This window comes from Rhinopithecus bieti, unplaced genomic scaffold (genome assembly GCF_001698545.2).
Source record: "Rhinopithecus bieti isolate Rb0 unplaced genomic scaffold, ASM169854v2 scaffold_8220, whole genome shotgun sequence".
Taxonomy (NCBI): Eukaryota; Metazoa; Chordata; class Mammalia; order Primates; family Cercopithecidae; genus Rhinopithecus; species Rhinopithecus bieti.
The window spans coordinates 3,207,970-3,229,495 of NW_016806392.1; the positions used below are offsets into that span (position 1 = coordinate 3,207,970).

The 21,526-nt window shown below is 35.2% G+C and overlaps 1 protein-coding gene across 11 annotated transcripts in view; it reads right to left on the reverse strand.

The window, feature by feature from the left end:
- The window catches only part of TBC1D5 (TBC1 domain family member 5), a 607,988-nt gene that overhangs the window by 238,764 nt on the left and 347,698 nt on the right, over window positions 1–21,526 (reverse strand). For 10 of the 11 annotated variants that reach the window (XM_017875878.1, XM_017875888.1, XM_017875885.1 and 7 more), the window contains one exon: window positions 4,952–5,054. In XM_017875878.1, the coding sequence (XP_017731367.1) occupies window positions 4,952–5,054 (103 nt within the window). Of the gene's footprint in view, window positions 1–4,951; window positions 5,055–12,160; window positions 12,252–21,526 lie in introns of those variants that run through there. The other variant, XM_017875889.1, reaches the window with a different exon arrangement.

The following is a 21,526-nucleotide window of genomic DNA, read 5'->3' on the forward strand; positions in this document are numbered from 1 at the left end:
GTTAGCCTCACCCTCACGCTGTCCCTGTCTCTGGGCCTCAGAATCATAGGAACAGAGACATGTAAAGCACCTACTGCACAACATAGCACAGCCACTTAGTAAATGCTTGGGTGTTTTTGTTTGTTAGCTTGTTCTGAGATGGAGTCTCGCCCAGGCTGGAGTGCAGTGGCTGGATCTCCCCTCACTGCAAGCTCCACCTCCTGGGTTTACGCCATTCTCCTGCCTCAGCCTCCCGAGTAGCTGGGACTACAGGCGCCCGCCACCTCGCCCTGCTAGTTTTTTGTATTTTGTAGTAGAGACGGGGTTTCACCGTGTTAGCCAGGATGGTCTCGATCTCCTGACCTCGTGATCCGCCCGTCTCAGCCTCCCAAAGTGCTGAGATTACAGGCTTGAGCCACCGCGCCCAGCCCAAAAATATATTTTAAAACAAGTTATGGCTAGTATAATAAGAAAGACTTCTTGTCTAAATGAATCTTCCCAACTTTAAATATTCTCTTCCCTCTAGTTTCTGTGACACCACTCTGTCTAGATTCTCCATTTGTTCAAACATCATTCATCATTCACTTATTGCAAAAACTATTAAATGCCTGTATGTGCTGTGGACACAAAAGTGAATGAAGTGGGCAAGTTCCTAACGATGATGGAGCTTGTAGTCTAGAGAGAAAGGAACAAAATAATAAAATAAGCACAGAAATGACTATACAGTAGTCCCCCATTATGTGCAGGAGATATATTCTAGGACCTCACAGTAGATGCCTAAAACTGTAAATAGTACTGAAAACTACATAAACCATGCTGTTTTTATATATACACGTGTATGACAAAGGTATTAAAATTATGATTTAAATTAAAGATTATAAAGTAGGCACACTAAGATTAACAACAATTAGTAAGAATAGAACAATTGTAACAATATAGTGTAACAATATTATGTGATTGTGGTCTCTCTCTCTCTCTCTCAAAATATTGTATTATACTATACTCAACTGTTTTTGGATGATGGCTGGCTGCAGGTAACTGAAACCACAGAAAGTGAAACTGCAGGAAAGCGTGAACTACTGTACTGTACTGTACTGTACTGTAGGTAAGAATGGACACTGTACAACTGTGATTGTGTGTGTGTGTGTGTGTGTGTGTGTATACACATCCAGATCCTACTACAGGCCCAGCACAAAGAAAGTACTCACTACCTATTGACTGAATGAATGCAATATCTACCACTTAATATATCCACATAGTGAAAAAAGCTGAACTACAATATGAAAAAAAGAATACCATTAAATCATATTTCAAATAAATAAATAAAGGTGTTATTGGCAGAATGGAGGTTAAGAGTCTTTTGAATACCATTAAACCTATTTTACAAGTTCAGTTTTGACTTTCATCTAAACTAGGGATTTTTTTTTCAAATACTTAAAAGACATTTTTGGTTTTGCTATCAATTCAAGACTAGTAAAACCTGTTTAACAATTACAAATGGCAATTACATAGACATCTTTAAAAGAAAAGAGAAATACCAGAAATAATAATCATGAATTCAATATGCTTTAAATTTGACAAAGCATAATAAAAAATAATGTATTGACAGTATGCTTCTGGTTCCCAAAATGTGTATTTTGCTTCCACCTATATTGTCAGCATTTCTGCCTGCTTAAAAGCTTTTATCCCTGCTGGATTGTTAGTAGTCACTGCACTCCAAACTCATGTCAGTTGAAAATAAAGGTAACAAAGTTTTCTTCATCAACAGCCTGTAGGTTCACAAAATTGAACCTGTTCTTTTATCTGCCTGTGTTCATTTAGCCCACCAAGCAGTCTTTATTAAAGCTAAGGCATTAGGCAGTCAAAGTTCATTAATACCATTTATATAATCTCAGCAATTTCAATTAACTCAGCAAGACATTCTACTACATGATAACAGTCTCATTAATTCAATAAAATCCCATAACTATTAACAATATGGTCGATGTTAAACGGGGTGTCACCTAGTACAAAATAATAGCTTTAACAGCTTGTGATGAAACTTAAGGTTCTTTTCTTAAATTTGATCTGGCTAAATATTTAGTCCTTCTACAGCAAGGTATTATTTTTCTGTAAAAAATCTATAGGATTTTAAACACATACAAGGAGTAACTAAATATTTTTAAATGACACCCAGGAGTAAGCTAATAATACTTTCTTATTCAGTAACTGATAGATTTTTGTTTTAATGGATCAAGAGCATATCTTCCATATGACCGTGTAGTCTTCCATACAAATGCAGTGGGCCACGTACATCACAAAGTGTACAGTTATTATGTTTTTGTTCCTTGTCCAAAGAACTCATTTCCATTATTACAAGACTCCTTAATCTATTTTTCCTTTCTCTAAAAAAATTGGAAAACAGATGTGTAATTTGGAATAACTTTATCCTGATTTGATTCACTATCATCAAGTCTTTTACTGTGGGGTATTTTCAAGTATTTAAAGGAAAAGAGAAAATAACAAAGAGATAAGGTTCACAACAAAAGCCAATATAATGAAAAGAGAGCAGAAAACCAAAATCCTGGAATTTTCGATAGAGATTTTAAGCTAATGAACTAATGCAGCAGAACCATTTACTCCCACACTTCATGTGAAGTGTGTTAACAATCTCCTTACAGTTTAAAGTCATTTTAAATGGGGTCTTCTGCTATTTGCTTCCAAAAGAATTCTACACTAACAAATTTTTTTTCCCTAGTCTCCTTTTTGGTTTGTTTTTAGTCTTTCGACTTTTTATCTGACTTGTAGATGAACCTACCTTGCTTGCGAGTCCCTTTCCTAGTCTTGAGATTACAAAAAAATTTATCCCAAATCTTCTTCTAGTATTTTATATACTTTTAGTTTTATATTTATGTTTTTCCACCATCTGGAATTTATTCTCCAATAAATGTATAATTTAATGGTTTTTCCAGATGGAAAGCCAAATATAGCAAGACAATATCCTTTTCTCTATTTTACCATATTCAGATCCCATATAAACTGAACCTGTTTCTAAACTGTTTCATTGAACAATGATCAATTCACATAATATTGTCACATTAGTTTGATCACAAAACCTTTATAGAAGTTTTAATATCTACATTTGCCATTCTCCCTTTCCCACAAATTCTATGGTAATTCCAACACATTTAATAATTATTATAATGATGATGATAATAAAAACAACCACAACTACCAACATGAACCTTTGCTTGGCACCAAATGTTAACTCTATAAAGTAATTACTATTATTACCCTCATCTGACAGATACAAAACTAAAGATTAAAAAAGTTAAGTAAATTGTCTAAGATTGTGAAGTTAGTAAACGAGAGAGCTAAGATTCAAACAAAGGAATTTGAGTCTACACTCAGTGCTTTTAATCCCTAAATTGTATTATCTCCATTAAAATAAGTGTAACGTTTTTAGGCACTAAAATGAAAATAACTGTATCCAGTTTTTTAAAAAAACACATATCTTACTCAGGTTATCACTGGAATGTTAATTCATTTAAACATAAAGAAGTAGTATTTTACTTAAAGTCTTCTCATCCAAAACTGCTATTTTCTATTTATTTGATTCTTGCTTTACATCCTTGAATAACATTTTTTTTGTTTGTTTGTTTGTTTTTGAGACAGGATCTCAATCTTTCGTCCAGGCTAGAGTGCAGTGAATCAATCACAGCTCACTGCAGCCTGAAACTCCTGGTCTCAAGGGATCCTCCCACCTCAGTCTCCCAAGTAGCTGAGACTATACGTGTGCACCACCATGACCAGCTAATTTTGTGGGGTTTTTTTGTAAAGATGGGGTTTTGCCATGTTGCCCAGCCTGGTCTCAAACTCCTGGGCTCAGCCAATCACCCTGCCTCAGTCTTACAAAGTGCTGGGATTATAGGTGTAAGCCACTGCACCTGGCCTATAGTTTTCTTCATATATTTTTTGTATCTTTATTGTTAATTTTTTTCTAGACATGTTATAGCTTTTGGTTGCCCTTATAAATGCAATTTATTTTTCATTTCCAATTCTAATAAGCTATTGTCAGCAGGTAATTAATACAGAAAATACTACTACTGTTAAAATAAGATAAAATTAGTTCCCTTGGATATTCTATGTATATACAATAATTTAAAATGTATGATTTAGTATATTTGTAGTATGACATGTTTTACCATCCTTAAATCTAGTTTATTTCAAATTAAATACATTGCTTTTACCATAAGTGTTTTCTATTATATTAAGTTCAGTGGTCCTAAATTAGATATACATTATAACTTTTGATTATTAGAGATTTTAAGAATTTAGCTTGAATTCTCACTTCATTTGCATTTGGAGAAATACATAAAATATCCAACTGTGTGTATTTTATTAGAACACCATAAACTTAAATAAAAAATGTAAATACATCTGTATATATTAAATAATTTACATTTCAATAATATAAAACAACCCAATAATCTTCTTTGCTTTAGTAATGAGATGAGTCAAATAACAGGGTAACAAAGGAACTAAATACACATTTCAAAAAATTTAAAGAAACTTTCTGAAGTTCTATTACTGATAAGTTTTAAAGGATAATAGGATACTTGATTATTTTTTACATGACATGTCACATATTTATAAATGCTATACTGAAAAATATTTGTACATACAACTCCGAAATTTTATTACTAGATTGCCTTCAAAGATGCTGTTTATAAACAAACTCCCAAAAGTTGAAAGAAAAGACTGAACACCTTAAAGGAGACAATTTGGTGGAATGTCTTATAATGAGGAAGAAGCATATGTGCTTCAATGAGCTTACCTTTCTCACCATGCAGCTGACAAGCAGCTCTCTGATTGCTTTAGCATTATGATACAACTTTGGATACAATAAAGGCTACATTATTGCTCTATCATTTGTCAAGCTGTATAGAAAATTTTGAGTCAATGGATGCCACCTGTAAGATATTTTCATTACCTGTTTATAAAGCAACTGCTCATTTTCTCTGGCATAACAGAAAAGAACATCTGTAAGAATTTTTCTCACATTTTCTTGTTGGAAAAACTGCATTTCAGGAAACCTGGAAAAGGAAAATACAAGATTGAAACTGACTAACACAGTTTCAAGAATCACTCTCAAATTCTAATCTCGAAGACGAGGCAAGGGCAGCTTCAGATTTTAGAACAAGCCTGTGTTTGCCATGCAACTTATGCCTTTGGTGGGGAATGAAAAAGGGGTGAGGCAAGGGGAAATAATTATATCCCAGAGGTAAATGACATCCTTCAACATACTCACATTTCAAATTTTTTCACATGCTTCATATACTTCATACATGTGTGAATATGATAGTTTTTGAATTATATTCTACCTGTCTGCGGATGGGGATTTGCTTTGTTTTAGCCCACTGGTTTTTAGGATAAGAATGTGATTTTGTAAAAGTACTAATTTTTTTCAAAAAAAGATTGTCATTCTTTTTCCTTGATGTAAAATATCGACACTTCAGTTATTACATATAACCACATTATCAGCTTTTCATCTGATTAAAATATAGACTTCTAAATATTTCTTTATAATGCAGTAAAACACCACAACTGCAAGAACCCAGAGAAACCCATAGCAACACAATACACAATCAATGTATAAGGGCTGAGGGAATGTCATCTAGTAGTAGTAGTCAACTGGGTTTAATTACAGAGTTTGGACGATAATTTTTAGGAGAAAAGGAACATGGAACATCAGTGGAAAAGGTAATCAAAACAGAAAGATACGAAGGCACAGGAGGCAATGGGTATTTCAAGAGTGCAGCATAACACGGTAATTATTAATCAGAAGGAAAAGACAATTCCATGAAACACTGCCTGCTGGGAGCAGGACAGTGGGATAGAAGAAAAGGTGGAGCAAGGCTGGAAAGAACTTTGAATGCTGAATTTCCAACTATGGAAACACAGCATAGTAAATCTGTATTTATGAATAAGAAAGTGATAAAGAAAACAGTATTTTAATTTAACTCTATGGAGGAATAAACCTGAAAGAGTAGTGTAGGAAGGACATAAGAGTGCATTCTAATAAAATGAAATTTAAAAGTCCCAAACCCAAGTAGAAAAGCCTGTGTTCAAATTCATGTTGCATAATTTCTAGTTATGAAACCTCGAGTGAATGATTGCTTAAATGCCTCATCTATTAAGAAGGGATACCAATACTGATCTTGTGATCAAGATGCGATCATATGAGAGCACCAAGAACAGTGCCTGACAAGTAGTAGATATTCAGGAATAGAAGCCATTATTATAATAGTATTTGAGTAATGATACTTTAGATAATGAGATTGCAAATCAGGTGGCTTTGGAACTAAAAATTGAGAGAAAACGTGAGAGAGTAGAGTGGAAGATGACCTAGAGCATGAAGGCATACAGCATTACTGAAACAGAAAAGTATTCCTTAATGAGTCTTTTAAGAGCAATAGTGGCTGTTTTACATCATATTATAATGGTTTCCTGCCTCCCATTTCTGGAGACCTCTGCTATTTTATGCTTCACTCTGCTACTCTGTTGGTGCCTTGGACAGTTATAACTTTCTAGTCCAAGCTCGGTTTTCAGTGAATTATGCTAGAGATCTGTGAAGCATCTTTTCTTCTGGTCCTAATTTTTTAAATAAATTAAGGCCCATTTTATCTTCATCTGTTCATTTGACTTTTGCTTACAACTCCGTTCTGCAACTGCCCACACAGGTTTCGCTTGGTTTTTGTTGTTGTTTGTTTGTTTGTTTTGTTTTGTTTTGCCTTTTCTGTGGCAGCAAGGAAGCCTCTTTTTGGGGGGCCAGTAAACAACCTAAGGATCTGAGCAAGCTTGCTTCACATATTTGCATAAAGCTTAATGTGATGATCTCCCAGGCAGTCCCTATCCAGGCATCAGAGTTCAAATAGGGGTGGCATAATTAACTTCTAAAGAAGAGAAAAATTAACCTGAAGAGTAAGCATATGTCAGAGAAGCCAAAGAAACTGCAGAATGATGTCAAATGCACTGAAGTAGGAAAGAAACACAAAACTTTTAAAATGACATTTTGGAACAAAAGAAAGTTGCTAAAGCCTTTAAAATCAAATATCCCAAATTAAAGTAATCAGGATAAAAGATAAGTAGTTAATAAAATAACTTGGTATAGAGAAATTTCTTGGGAAACTTAGCCATTAAGTTAAGAAAAGAATAATCCTTTTGAGAGGTGAAATTTTCTCTCCTCACTATATAACATAAATTTAACTCTGTCTTTGAGTAGGCTTCATTCCCAAAATTCTGGATCACCTGACTTAATAATTTTGCATGTCCCCTTCCTCATCTATTCTTTGGAAATTTTTTTTTTTTTTTTTTTTGAGACGGAATCTCGCTCTGTTGCCGGGGCTGGAGTGCAGTGGCCGGATCTCAGCTCACTGCAAGCTCCGCCTCCCGGGTTCACGCCATTCTCCTGCCTCAGCCTCCCGAGTAGCTGGGACTACAGGCGCCAGCCACCTTGCCCGGCTAGCTTTTGTATTTTGTAGTAGAGACGGGGTTTCACCGTGTTAGCCAGGATGGTCTTGAACTCCTGACCTCGTGATCCGCCCATCTCGGCCTCCCAAAGTGCTGGGATTACAGGCTTGAGCCACCGTGCCCGGCCTATTCTTTGGAAATTTTCTACACACATTGGCACAACCAAATTCTGTGTAGCCGTTACAATCTAAAATTGATTATGAAAGAAAGTACTAAAAACTGCTACATTAACTTTGCAAAGAGTATCCATAAACTATAAATAATTTAATACCTAAAAACTAAAAATGTAAAGTATACTTGTTAAGTCAACTTTAGCCTGAAGCTGCCTCCTTACATATTTTAAGTTCACTCTAAAGGTTTCTCTGTATATTGCGAACACAAGTGGAGCTGTAAACAGACTGTAGCGTACATGTCTGCCAATCATCGAGTTTTGGCCAATCAAATGTAGCCAACTGTTCAACCCATGTTCAAATAAGGCAAACACCAACCTGTGACCAATCCAGCTGTTTCTGTACCTCACTTCTGTTATCTGTATGTCACTTTCCTTTTTCTGTCTATAAATCTTCCACCATGTGGCTGTGCTGGCGTCTCTGAGCCTACTCTGACTCGGAAGGCTGCCCGATTCACAAATCATTCATTGCTCAATTAAACTTCATTAAATTTAATTCGGCTGAAGTTTTTCTTTTAGCACACTATATACCAATTCCTGGTTTCATTTAAATGAATACTAACCACTTTCAAGATTAAAAACTACAGATCTACAAGAATTCAATTGCAAGTAGTAATTTAAATTGCCTACTTTTAGCAAATATCAAATCAATTGAAAATGTGTATTATGCAGACATAGCATATCTATGCAACAGCACACCAACTATGATTTTGCTCTACAATGCTGAAGTGCTAATTTGTGAAGTTTCATGGCACTCTCTTTGTTAGAAAACTATAACTTGTTCATTAAATGATGAAGAATCCATTGCATCAAATAAGTAAGGTAGAAAGATATAGAAAAGCTCTGAAAAAGAAGTAAAATTTTCAAAACTATTTCAAAAGTTGGAAAAAGAACTGAAAATCAGAGTTTTGTGCTGAGTCTTTGGAAATTATCCAGTCCAACTCAGAGATTAACAGGCAAGTAAACAGAAGCACAGAGGAATAATACCTCTGCCAATGTATCTGGGTAGTTAACAGAACAGCAGCACTTTCCAACTGCTTCCCTAATCGGTTATAAATTAATCTGAGAAATGCATTTAGGTAAAACTCCATGACTTTAGAGTTACACATAAGAAGCTAGCTCTGAAGGTTGATGAACATACCTACACAATAACATATTTCCTACAAAAAATACTTGACGGTCACAGTATCAGGATCCAATCCAGAAGATGTTACATTTATAGGTATAAGAAATATGAGAGAAAAGTACAGTGAGCAGCGTATCTAGGAAGAGTAATAATCTGTTTTTGATGATATGTTGTAAGTTTCAAAATAGCTTCCCTACCACTCATTAAACTTCTAGGTTTTATTTACCCCATGCTAGATGGTGTAGATTCAGGCTAGGTAACGTAATTTGAACATCAGTGTAACCCAAGTATCATTGGAAAGGCAAATCTGTTTTTGAAACATAATTAAAAGCACAGAATACTAACAACACTAGATGCAACAATCATTCAGGTTTTCAAAAATCAACAATGACTCTACAGTTTCATGGAAATAAGAGAGAAATCTGGAATTAAAACTGTAGAGGTTCCTAATTTATTAAACCCAAAATATCTGGTAGGAAAATAAAACAGAAAGGAAAAAAAAACCACACTAAGTAGGAACTGGAAACAAATTTTATTATTAACAGAAAGTCTTTCTTTCTACATTTGTCCATAAAATAAAATTGAGATGTAAAACAGGTGAGGGTAAAACTCTAAAATAGAGATGAACAGCAAAGATTAAGTAGTCCATAATGGAATTTAGACTAAAATAGTCTTAAATCTTTACTTTAGGATAAAAGTCATATTTCAGTTTAGACTCAATTGATCAGTATTTAAGTTTCTCTCTCAGATGTGTGAAGAAACTGTATTTAAACAAATTTTACATAGTACACAGTAATAATAAGAGCCATCACAAACATTTGGTGTGTAAGTTTGTTTTCTACCTTGAAATAAACCAAAATTGGTAGGCAACATAGGTTTAAAGTTTTAAAAATCTTTCATTATAGAAAATTCAAACATTTATAAAGAAAAGACAACAGTAAACTGAACCCCAATGTACCCATCAGCTAGTTTCATGACTTATCATTTGTTTTACATATATTCCTCCCCAATATTGCATTATGTTGAAGCTAATCCCAGACATCATTATATCTATAAATACTGCAATGTGTATTTCTAAAAGACAAGCACCCTTTAAAAACATAACCATAGGCCAGGTGAAGGGGCTTACACCTATAATCCCAGCACTTTGAAAGGCCAAGGCGGGAGGATCGCTTGAGCCCAGGAGTTTGAGAACAGCCTGGGCAACATAGTGAGACCCTGCCTTTAACAAAAAAAAAAAAAATGTAAAAATAAATTAGCTGGGTATGTTGACACACACCTATAGTCCCAGCTACTTGGGAGGCTGAGGTGGGAGGATCGCTTGAGCCTCAGAGGTCAGAGGCTGCAGTGGGCCATGTTTGCACCACTGCACTTTGGCCTAGGCAAGAGAACAAGACCCTGTCTCAAAGAACAAAACAAACAAACAAACAAACAAAGCAAAAATATCCCATAGTGCCATTGTAACCATTGTAACATTACTACTAATAAAAATAATAATCTAGTAATCAAATATCCAGTAAATGTTCAAATTTCTGTGACGGTCCAAAAATTCTTAACACCTTGTTAAGAGCCAAGAAATATCTGTCAGTACATTGCAATTTGTTGATATATCTCTTAAGATTCCTTTAATCTACAGACTTGTCCTTCTTCTCTTTTTTATCTTGCAATGTATTTGTTAAAGAAACCAGATTTTTATCCTGTAGAAGCTTCCCACTTTCGGAATTTTATGTATTATGCCTCCATTGTCTTATTTAACGATTCCCCTTTCCCCTGTATTTCCTACAAACTGGCACTTAGACCTAGAGACTTTATCAGATTCAAGTTTTCGACAAGATTCTTCTTGTCTCATCTATAGATGATATAATTTAAGAACATGTTTGCAAATTCTTTGATACTCCTCCCACAGAAAGACGAAAGAGCCCGACTCTCTTCCCTTTGCGTATGTGCTGGCCTTAGTGACCAGTTTTCTCACAAAATAAATGTGTCAAAAGTGGTGCTGGAACACAGCTTCTGTCTGGCTCTCTCTGGACACATTCTCAGAACCAGGCCACCATGCTGTGAGGAAGCCAAGCAGCCATATGAAAAGGCCATCTTGGGTGTTCCCACCACAGCTTGAGAGGAGGTCTCACCTGAGAACCAGCTTCAACAACCAGACGGGTGAGTGAGCAAACCTTCAGATGATGCCAGACCCTAGACTTCAAGCTACTGCAGCCAACACCATGTGGAACAGAGATACGCTATCCTACTGAGCCCTGCCCAAGTTGTAGATTCAACAACAAAATAAATTCTGTTGTTTTAAGCTTGAGGTGATTTCAATGCAGTGATAAGTTGGTGTTGTGTACTTCCATCAGGAGGCACCTAACATTAATGTATCCCACTTTCGGTGATTCTACCAACTGTTAATGATCACTGCCTAAATCTGATAATTCATTAAAAGTCATAAAATAGTAAAACTATAATTCTATCATATTTTTTCTTCCTTTAAGACATAGATAAAATGAAAAAAAATTCCTTCATCAGTTTTTAGCTATCCTGAAATACAATTCACATAATTTTTTAAAATCTTACAGATTTCTATTACATTTGGCTCATGGATACGTACTGCATTTATTACACAAAGATCTATACATGATAGAATGGCTACTAATTCTGTAACAAAAGTAGTTTATGACAACTAGAGTATCCTATTTGCCATGTGGATATGGTCTCATATGACTACAGTGTGTGGAAGTGAACTGAAAAGTAAGGGATGGAGAACAATTAAACACTAACTTTGGAGCCCCAATAACCAGGAACCCAGGCGCCTGATAGTTGGAAAGACATTCAACAGGGCAATGGTCTGTCATAATACAGACAATAAAGGGAAGGCAGGCAAATATCTAGGCTATCTGTAATGCAGGCAACAAAGAGACAAAAAGAATCTTTCCTAAGCAAGAAAAGGGTTAAGGAAAGAGTAAGATGATAAAGGGCTTTGTCACCACATTATAGTACATAATTAGGTAATTAGAAGTATTAAAATAGACAAAGCATTGGGCCCAGATGAAATACTGAAGATGCAAGTATTCAATAAGATGCCCCAGGGGAAAAAGGAAAGCCCTTGGTGAGGGTTTATAATCATGCGATAGGACAAAGAAGCACAGAAGGACTTGAAGGAACAATAACTGTTGTTATGCCCATATTTCAAAAACAGAAAATCAAAACAAGCACTCATCCAAAATTTTTAAATGAGCTGACGAAAACTCCCTAGAATACTATTAACCACCAAAATAACTATAATACCTTACTGTGGTTTATTGTTTTACTAAAGAAAAACTGAACAATCAAGCCAAGACCACAACAAGAAACAATTTGATATGGAATAAAAACAGACATACTGAAAGACACAATTCTTTTTCTTCCTGTGTTCCCTATTTTGGTTGGTAATTTCCATTCTCCCTATTCAACCAAACCTGTTTTCTCTTCTTTTCAGTCACATAGCTGGATTTAATTTCCCAGCTTCTTTTTCAGTTAGCTATGGTCATGTGACCTGAGTGCTAGCCAATGGAATGTGAGTGGAAATTATGTGTCACCACGAAAGACACTCCCCTAACTTCCCCACAGGCAGGCCTCCGTACACATTTCCCCTTCTAGTGGACAGAATGAAAAAGATCATGGGGACGACTTTGAAAACTCCATTGGGATTGTGCTGCTTTTAAAACTATGACTACAAATTCTTTAATTCTCACATTTCCCTTCTGAGGTAATGGCATAAAAATGACATAGCTTCTACATGGCTCTTTTTCTTTCTTGGATCGCTTGATCTGAAGAAAGTATCTTCTGAAGGAGGACCCTAAAGCAGCGCCTTAAAGAGATCCACACAGAGAGGAACCAAAGTGGATACTCCAGCCATAGTCAAGCCATCAAATGTCTGCAGCTCCAGTAACCACATGACTGCAATCTCATGAAACACTCCTAAGCCAGAATCTCCCAGCTACATTGCTCTTAAACTCCTGATCCACAGCAACCATGAAATAATAATTGATTGTTGTTTTAAGCCACTAATTTTGGTTAATTATGTAGCAAAATATAATAGAGGTTTTGACATCTGAAACAGGAGTGCTGTATCAAAAAAAAACAAAAACAAAAAAAACCCCAAAAAAACAGAAACCTAAAATATGTGGTAGAAATGCCTATAGGACTGGATAGAAGACTGAAGGACCTTCAGGAGAGCATGAGTGAGAAATCAAGACTGTGGGAAAAAGACTATTAGCAAAAGACAATCTGCAAAGAGGCTGCCAGTGAGGGCTTAAATAAAGTGAGGAAAACACTACAGAAAAAAATTAGAGGAAAGGGGTTCCTTATTTTGCAGTGACAGAAAGTCTGGCAATATGATAGCTTCTAGTTATATGGAACATAGAAAATGAATCTAATAAACTGAGTGATCTAGCTAAGGAGATATCCAGGCAGAGTACTGAAGGTACTGTCTGGTTTATTTGTATTACTTATAGTAGAATGTAAGAAGAGAAAAAACAAAAGGAGTAACTGGTAAACATAAAGGTGCTAGAACTTGCTCGGTTTAAAAATAAAGCTTTTTCTCATTCCCAGCTTCTCAAGTCAGCAAATGATACCAACATTAACACACTGCTTCTGGGCAAAGATCAAATCTAGGGAAAAGACAGAAAGGCAAGAACTAAAGATGAAATCAAAGGTGTGACTGTAAAAGCCTTTATTAAGATCTCTGAAAGCTCTAAGATGATGCCACAAAGAATCCTTCAGACAAACAAAAGGTCCTTAGAATTTTTATTTTTTATTTATTTTTTCAGTGATGGTATAAAACTGAATTTACTAAGTGATCAATGATACTTACTGGTTATAATATTGGTGCATAAAATAGCATCCAGTCTTATGCTAACACCTTCTTTCTACATGATCCACTTGCTGTGTCATGTGACCCCCTTTTTTTTTTTTTTTAAATTATACTTTCAAGCTCTGGGAAACATGTATAGAATTAGGAGGTTTGTTACATTAGGTATATACATGCCATGGTGGTTTGCTGCACCCTTCAGCCCATCATCTACATTAGGTTTCTCCTAACGTGGTATCTCCCCTAGGCTCCCACCCCCCGAACAGACCTCAGTGTGTGATGTTCCCCTCCCTGTGTCCATGTGTTCTCATTGTTCAACTCCCACTTATGAGTGAGAACATGTGGTGTTTGGTTTTCTGGTCCTGTGTTAGTTTGCTGAGAATGATGGTTTCCAGCTTCATACACGTCCCTGCAAAGGACATGAACTCTTCCTTTTCTATGGCTGCCTAGTATCCCATGGTATATATGTGCCACATTTTCTTTATCAAGTCTATCACTGATGGGCATTTGGGCTGGTTCCAAGTCTTTGCTATCGTGAATAGTGCTGCAATAAACATACGTGTGCATGTGTCTTTATAGCAGAATGATTTATAATCCTTTGGGTATGTACCCATTAACGGGATTGCTGGGTCAAATGGTATTTCTGGTTCTAGATCCTTGAGGAATCGCCCCACTGTCTTCCACAATGGTTGAACTAATTTACACTCCCACCAAAAGCATTCTTGTTTCTCCACATCCTCTTCAGCATCTGTTGTTTCCTGACTTTTTAATGCTCGCTATTCTAACTGGTGTGAGATGGTATCTCATTGTGGTTTTGATTTGCATTTCTCTAATGACCAGTGATGATGAGGTTTTTTTTTTTTTTTCCAAAAGTTTGTCTGCCACATAAATGTCTTCCTTTGAGAAATGTCTGTTCATATCCTTCACCCAGTTTTTAATGGGGTTGTTTTTTTCTTGTAAATTTGTTTAAGTTCTTTGTAAATACCTGGGAGTACAACTTACAAGGGATGTGAAGGACCTTTTCAAGGAGAAGTATAAACCACTGCTCAAAGAAATAAGAGAGGACACAAACAAATGGAAAAACATTCCATACTCATGGATAGAATCAATATCATGAAAATGGCCATACTGCCCAAGGTGATTTATAGATTCAATGCTATTTCCACCAACCTATCATTGACTTTCTTCACAGAATTGTAAAAAACTACTTTAAATTTCATATGGAACCAAAAAAGAGTCCATATAACCAAGACAATCCTAAGCAAAATAACAAAGCTGGAGGCATCACACTACCTGACTTCAAACTATACTACAAGGCTACAGTAACCAAAACAGCATGGTACTGGTACCAAAACAGATATATAGACCAATGGAACAGAACAGAGGCCTCAGAAATAACACCACACATCTACAACCATCTGATCTTTGACAAACCTGACAAAAACAAGCAATGGGGAAAGGAATTCCCTATTTAATAAATTGTGTTGGGAAAACTGGCTAGCCATATGCAGAAAACTGAAACCATCATTCTTTAATCTTTCCATTTATGAAAGAATATATTGTTATGAAACAAATATTGAGAATTTTCTAGGCAGAATTGTGCATTACTCCTCATATCCATAAATGTTCTATACAGATTTTACTTCCACATAATTCCCAGTGTGCTCCTGTTCTATGAGCTGACATTTCTCTGTGAATATTTAAGAAACGTCTGCTCTCCAGTCTCTTGTGAAGAATCAAACAAAACTTTTCTACTTGACTTTAGTCAAGTGTTACATATTTACTTATGAACATTCCATGGGAAAAATAGGTTTTCTATTTTGAAGAGATTATTTGGTATTTTCATAAATGACGGTCTCTAAACGGCTTTTTGGGGATTTTATTCTCAAAGAACACATTTCAAAGAAGCTTCACATTTTCCCAGACTATGGAAAGTTATCCCAGCTGGAAAATGAAAATACCATCTCACTAATTACACCATCTCATTATTAGAGAAATGTTNCAACCATCTGATCTTTGACAAACATGACAAAAGCAAGCAATGTGGAAAGGACTCCCTATTTAATAAATGGTGTTGGGGAAACTGGCTAGCTATATGCAGAAAACTGAAACTGGACCCCTTCCTTACACCTTATACAAAAATTAACTCAAGATGGGTTAAAGACTTAAATGTAAGATCTAAAACCTTAAAAACCCTAGAAGAAAACCTAGGCAATACCAGTCTGGACATAGGCATGAACAAAGACTTCATGACTAATACACCAAAAGCAATGGCAACAAAAGCCAGAATTGACAAATGGGATCTAATTAAACTAAAGAGCTTCTAGATAGCAAAAGAAACTATCAACAGAGTGAACAGGCAACCTACAGAATGGGAGAAAATTTTTGTAATCTCTCCATCTGACAAAGGAAGATTTTTAAAAGCATGCCTCACAGCTCTAGCAAGCTGAGATCAGGGATCTGCTAAACATCCTACAGTGTGCAAAACAACCTCTCAAAACAAAGAATTGGTCCAAAATGCTAACATTCCCAAGGTTGAGAAACATTGCATTACAATATATAAACCCAGAGGGCAGAAACAGTATCTACTTATTTAGTCTCCACCACTTTTTGAATAAGATTTGAGATACTGATTCATTTATGTTTCTGTCCCGTTTTGCTTCACTAAGTGCTTGCACACTGAAGGTACTTAATACATGTTTCTTGATGAAGCATTAAATCTAGGCAAACAAGATTAACATAAATTATAGAGTAGTGGAAAAACAGAAGTCCCAGGTACCATTTCCATTTCGGCCATTAACAAGTTATATTTGCTTATTTTGTCATAGTTTTCTGAGCTTCAACTTTTCACCTTTGCAAAATAAACAGATTTTACTAGATGACTATTAATGACACAAATGCTTACAATGGGTGCCAAGTACTGGAAAATATGAAGATACAAAACATATGAACTCAAGAAAATCTAGGAGAAAAAAACAGACATCTTACAGATAATTTTAAAAGAAGATAATTACAATAAAATATGCATTATGTATTAAAGAACAGAAGAGGCAGTCTTTTCTTTATTTGAATCTTCAACTTCTAAAACAGTGGCTGACACACAGTAATTTCTCAAGGAGTATTTGCCGAATGAACAAATATACCTACAAGCCTTACAAACAACCAAACCTTTAAGGAAAATTAAGACGATACAATCAGGGACTAGGAATATAAAGGCAATGCAAAAGGAAAGCCTGAACAAGGTTCTGCTTTCTTTATTTTTTGCAATGAAGAAAAGAATGACATATAGCTTTCATAGTTCATAAACAGGAGGTGAATACTGAATTTTTTAAAGTGAAAAAAAGAGAAAGTAGTAATTTATTGTGATGACAATGAGTAGGACTCAGCCCAAGAGGACAGCAGAAAAATCTCCAAGAGGCTAACAAGGAAGGTGGAGTAAGAAATCACTATACATTTGGGAAGATTAAGCAAAAACAAAAAGAAGAGGTGGCAGTTTGGGATCACAGGATACAAGGCTGGGAGAAGGCAGGTGTGGCTGCAGTTCAGGAGATGGGACCTGTCACCATCTAAGTAGAGGTTTTCATCTAAGGTTCTTTCTAGTTCTACAGTGCCTGAGTCACGTAACAAGCCCTTTACCCCACTCCTCCACTCCTCCAAAAACATCTTTCTGTTCCTACCATAACGGTGAAACATTAGGAAAAAATATAAACGTAGGTAGATATACTGTACATGTACTTTCAGTGCCAGATGACATTGTGTCACAAATGGAAATCCAGACTTTATTTTGAAGTTTTTCAATAATTAAGAAAAAAATTAAATACAAAGCATTACCCCGAAGTACCAAAGCTGCTTCAATTCTAAATCTGCTGAAATGTTCTAAAGAGACTGTGTTACACTACCAAACAGGCTATGCCCACTGGGAATATTATTTTACTGCTCACCAAACTTTACTTTTTAACCTTCTCATAATCATATAAATCTACAACTATAAATAGTCCTTAAAAATCTGCGCTCATTTAAAACAAAGAAAATCTGAAAAGCAAAAATTCTATTGGTCAGCAGTTCAGAAGGTACCCCTATAACTGTGCTGCCCCTATGTACTACTGCTCCTAAATTCCAAAGATAAGGAGCACCAGGGTGCTAATGAAAGCACTGCAACTATATGTTCTGTAGCAAATATACCTATATTTTCATTAAAATACTGAAAAAAAATTTTTAAGTTTTTAAAAATCTCACAAATTAGAATAAATGTATGCTAAGAATTTGCATGCTTAAATGAAACAGAAATGGGAAAAATATACTTTAAAACAGTATAGGAGCAGTACAGGAAAATACTAAATATACATATGCAATAGTAATTATTTTGTTTTTACCTTAAGTGTCAAATGAGGAAGGACCACAGGCCATTTGACAGAAGAATTATTTCTCATATTCCTGAAAATCTGTTTTTCCCCCTCTTTAATATTTAAGAAACACACACACAGGTTGCCGACAACTCTTAGAGAGCGGCTTGTGTTGTAGTTTTCACTTTCTCGGCTGTGAACAAGTGCATATGTGAGGGCTGGTCGTGCATGCACAAGCATGTACTTTGCCTGCATTAAATAAAATCACAACACAACACCAAGTACATCCACTCATTCATGTGTGCCTGCAGTCCACCTCGGGGAGACTGAAAATATAAATACAAGCTGCTATTTTGGTGTGATCACAGGAATATGGCAGCTTGTATTTTTTTTTTTCTCTTTAACATTTTAACACTGGGCAGATTGTCGGCATTAACACACACCAAAATCAATTCTGCTCTGAAATTGCTTGTAAAATCCTTCTTCCCAGAGGAATTTGTTTTTTATTTAAATAAAAAAATGGGCTTGGAGGAAACTGTGTAGGAGATACCCACATTTAGGACATCTTAACTTTGTAAAGTGTGACATCAACGGACCAAATTACTAGGAGAAAGAGAATCTTTAAATTAAAAAAAAAAAAATCAATAAATTACTCAGTAAAATCACTTTTGAATATGTTTAACATAGCAAAAAAACTCAAAATTAATCTAGTTTCCATCCACATACTACAGTGTAACATAATAACTACATTTGATCAAAAATTCAGGTAAGACTTATTTACTGTAAAAATTCATGCCATTTTCTAAAGGAGAGTGAAAAGAAATAAAAGTGAATGTTTCACAGAGGCCATATCTAAAAGTTCAACATGAATAAAAAACAAAATGTAGACATTTACATCATGTATTACACAAAAATATAACAATAATGACATATCATTCCAATTTTAGTATATGTGCTGCTGAGGTGAGCATAATAGTGAATTATCTATACAGCGCTGTCCAAAGAACTTTCTGTAAGAATGGAAGTATCCTCTATAAGAGTTGTCCAATACAGTAGCCATTATCAGCTGTATGGCTAATGTAGCTACTGTGATGACTAAAATTTTTAATTTTATTTAATTTAAATTTATATTTAAATAGCCACATGTGCCTGGCATCTACCAAACAGTACAGCACATATCTATAATTTTTAAAAAAGAATTCAAAGAATTTTTTTATTTCCCTACCTGCTCCATTCTATTTGCAAGCAATTACTAATGAATCCAGAAAATATCAAATAAAGTTTAATTGAGGAGACAAAGTTCGCTTGCAAAATATCAAACTGTAAGATTTTAAAAACTGAGAAGACAAAATTTGCTTAAATAGATTATGTCTGAAGCATGGCATACATATACACTATAAACAAAAGGAAACAATAAGATGAGAAAGTTACATTTTTTTGAGACAGGAACTCACTCTTTAACTCAGGCTGGAGTGCACTGGTGCAACCACAGCTTACTGAAGTCTCAACCTCCTGGAATCAAATGATCCCCCCACTGAAGCCTGCCAAGTAGATGGGACTACAGGTGTGTACCACCATATCTGGCTAATTTCTGTGTTTTTTGTGGAGGAGACAGGGTTTTGCCATGTTGCCCAGGCTGGTCTCAAACTCCTGGGCTCAAGTGACCCTTCTGCCTTGGCCTCCCAGAGTGCTGGGATTAAAGGCATGAGCCACCACACCTGGCCCAAGAAAGCTGCATCTTTAAAAACTCGCCATGGAGATACAAGTAAGAAAAAGAATGATTAAATTATGAATGAGCTACCTAAAATGTTAACTACGATAACTGGAAATACGAAAGATCAAATATTGAAGATGATAACAGCATATCAATAGGCAATCAGATAAACTTTAAAATACGGTCAAAGTTACAATTATAAAAGTCAGTTAAAGAAATTTAATCATTTAATTCAAGAGAGAGGGAAAACACATTTGAAGAAAAGATGAGACTATTTGGCAATAGCTTATAAATATGTTAATCTGCAAATGATGTTATAGATGCTGCATATATATTTTTAGAATAGACCTTGATAGACCAAATAACATACTTCTTTGGCATCTAATATGGAAATGAAATTTTATCCTGAACTCATTATTTCCACCATTTTAAATAATACTGAATTTCATTTAACGTTACAGCTTTTGAAAACATGGCAAAATTTGTTCAGAATAGACAATTCAAGTTCTAAATTAGAATGCTGTAAATGGCAATTCCGTGATTTACCTTTTGATTATCAGTTTTTTCAGCAATAAAAATGGGAACAGTAACAAGCTCATTAGGTTAAGATAAAGAACAATTAATTGAAATGAATGCAAAACTCTTTGAGGCAAAAAAGGGTTAGTGACATAAAAGAATATCAAAATTGGCTGCAGAGGAAGATAATATTTAATACAGTGACATATCCAGATCAAATACATTAAATGATGGCAGAATCACAGCTCATGAAATCAAATTATCTTGTTTAAACTCATACTAGGAAGTTGATAATAGTATTTTTTAAAGTATGCTTATGTCTCTGAAAATTTAAAGATGTTTGAGATAATTACTAAAATTGAACAACACTGATCATCAGTGATAAGATTCACAATCAATGATCATTTATTAAGCATCAACTTGGTGATGAGCAGTGAGACAAAAACAAGACTAGGTCCATGCCCTCAAAGGGTTTACTACTAGGTTTGAAAGATAAGACAAGACCTGGGCTAACACAAGAGCTCTTGTACATACTGCTTCTGTTAATGGGACCAATAATCCTGCATTGTAACTTTTTTTTTTCCTGTTTTGTCTGTAAGCTTCTTAAGCGTCCATGTCACATTTATCTTGGCATCTCTACAGCCTGGTACACTAAGGAGATTAATATAAATGTATTGAATACACTGGCAGATGGACCTAAATAAACACAAGACCAAACAAAATTAAATAATATTAAAAAGTTATTAAGAAAATTCTACAGAACACAGACTAGGCACAAATGATTTCCAATTGCCAAGACTGGAAAATGTTTCATAAACTCAGGTGATGAATTCAGGCCTTGAATGATGAGCAGTCAGGAATCTAACAGGAAGCAGAGGAGGGAAGCAGCATTCCAGGAGGAGAGCATGAAAGATTCCAAAACATGGAAAATAGAAAGCACAAAACCTGTTCATTGAATAATGCTAGAAGCACTTGTCTAAAAGGGAACTGGGTATGTATTAGAGAAACTGAGTAAGTCCATTCTTCTTCGGGCCACAGGGAGTCATATAAAGTTTTGAATTAGGCAAATAGAATGATTATAAATGTGCTCTGAGTAGAGTGATTAGGCTGTAACACTCTACTGGAATGGACTAGAAGTGGAAAAACAGTAGATCCCAAGAAAACAATTAAATAAGTAAGTGACTGTGGGCAGGAGGAAAAAAGGATCTGAAACAGAGCAGTAAAATGGAACAGAAACTTATGAATATGAGAAAGCTACATATAATGATCCCCTAATTTGTATTTTGAAACATAAAATACATATCCCAAACCTATCTATCTACTC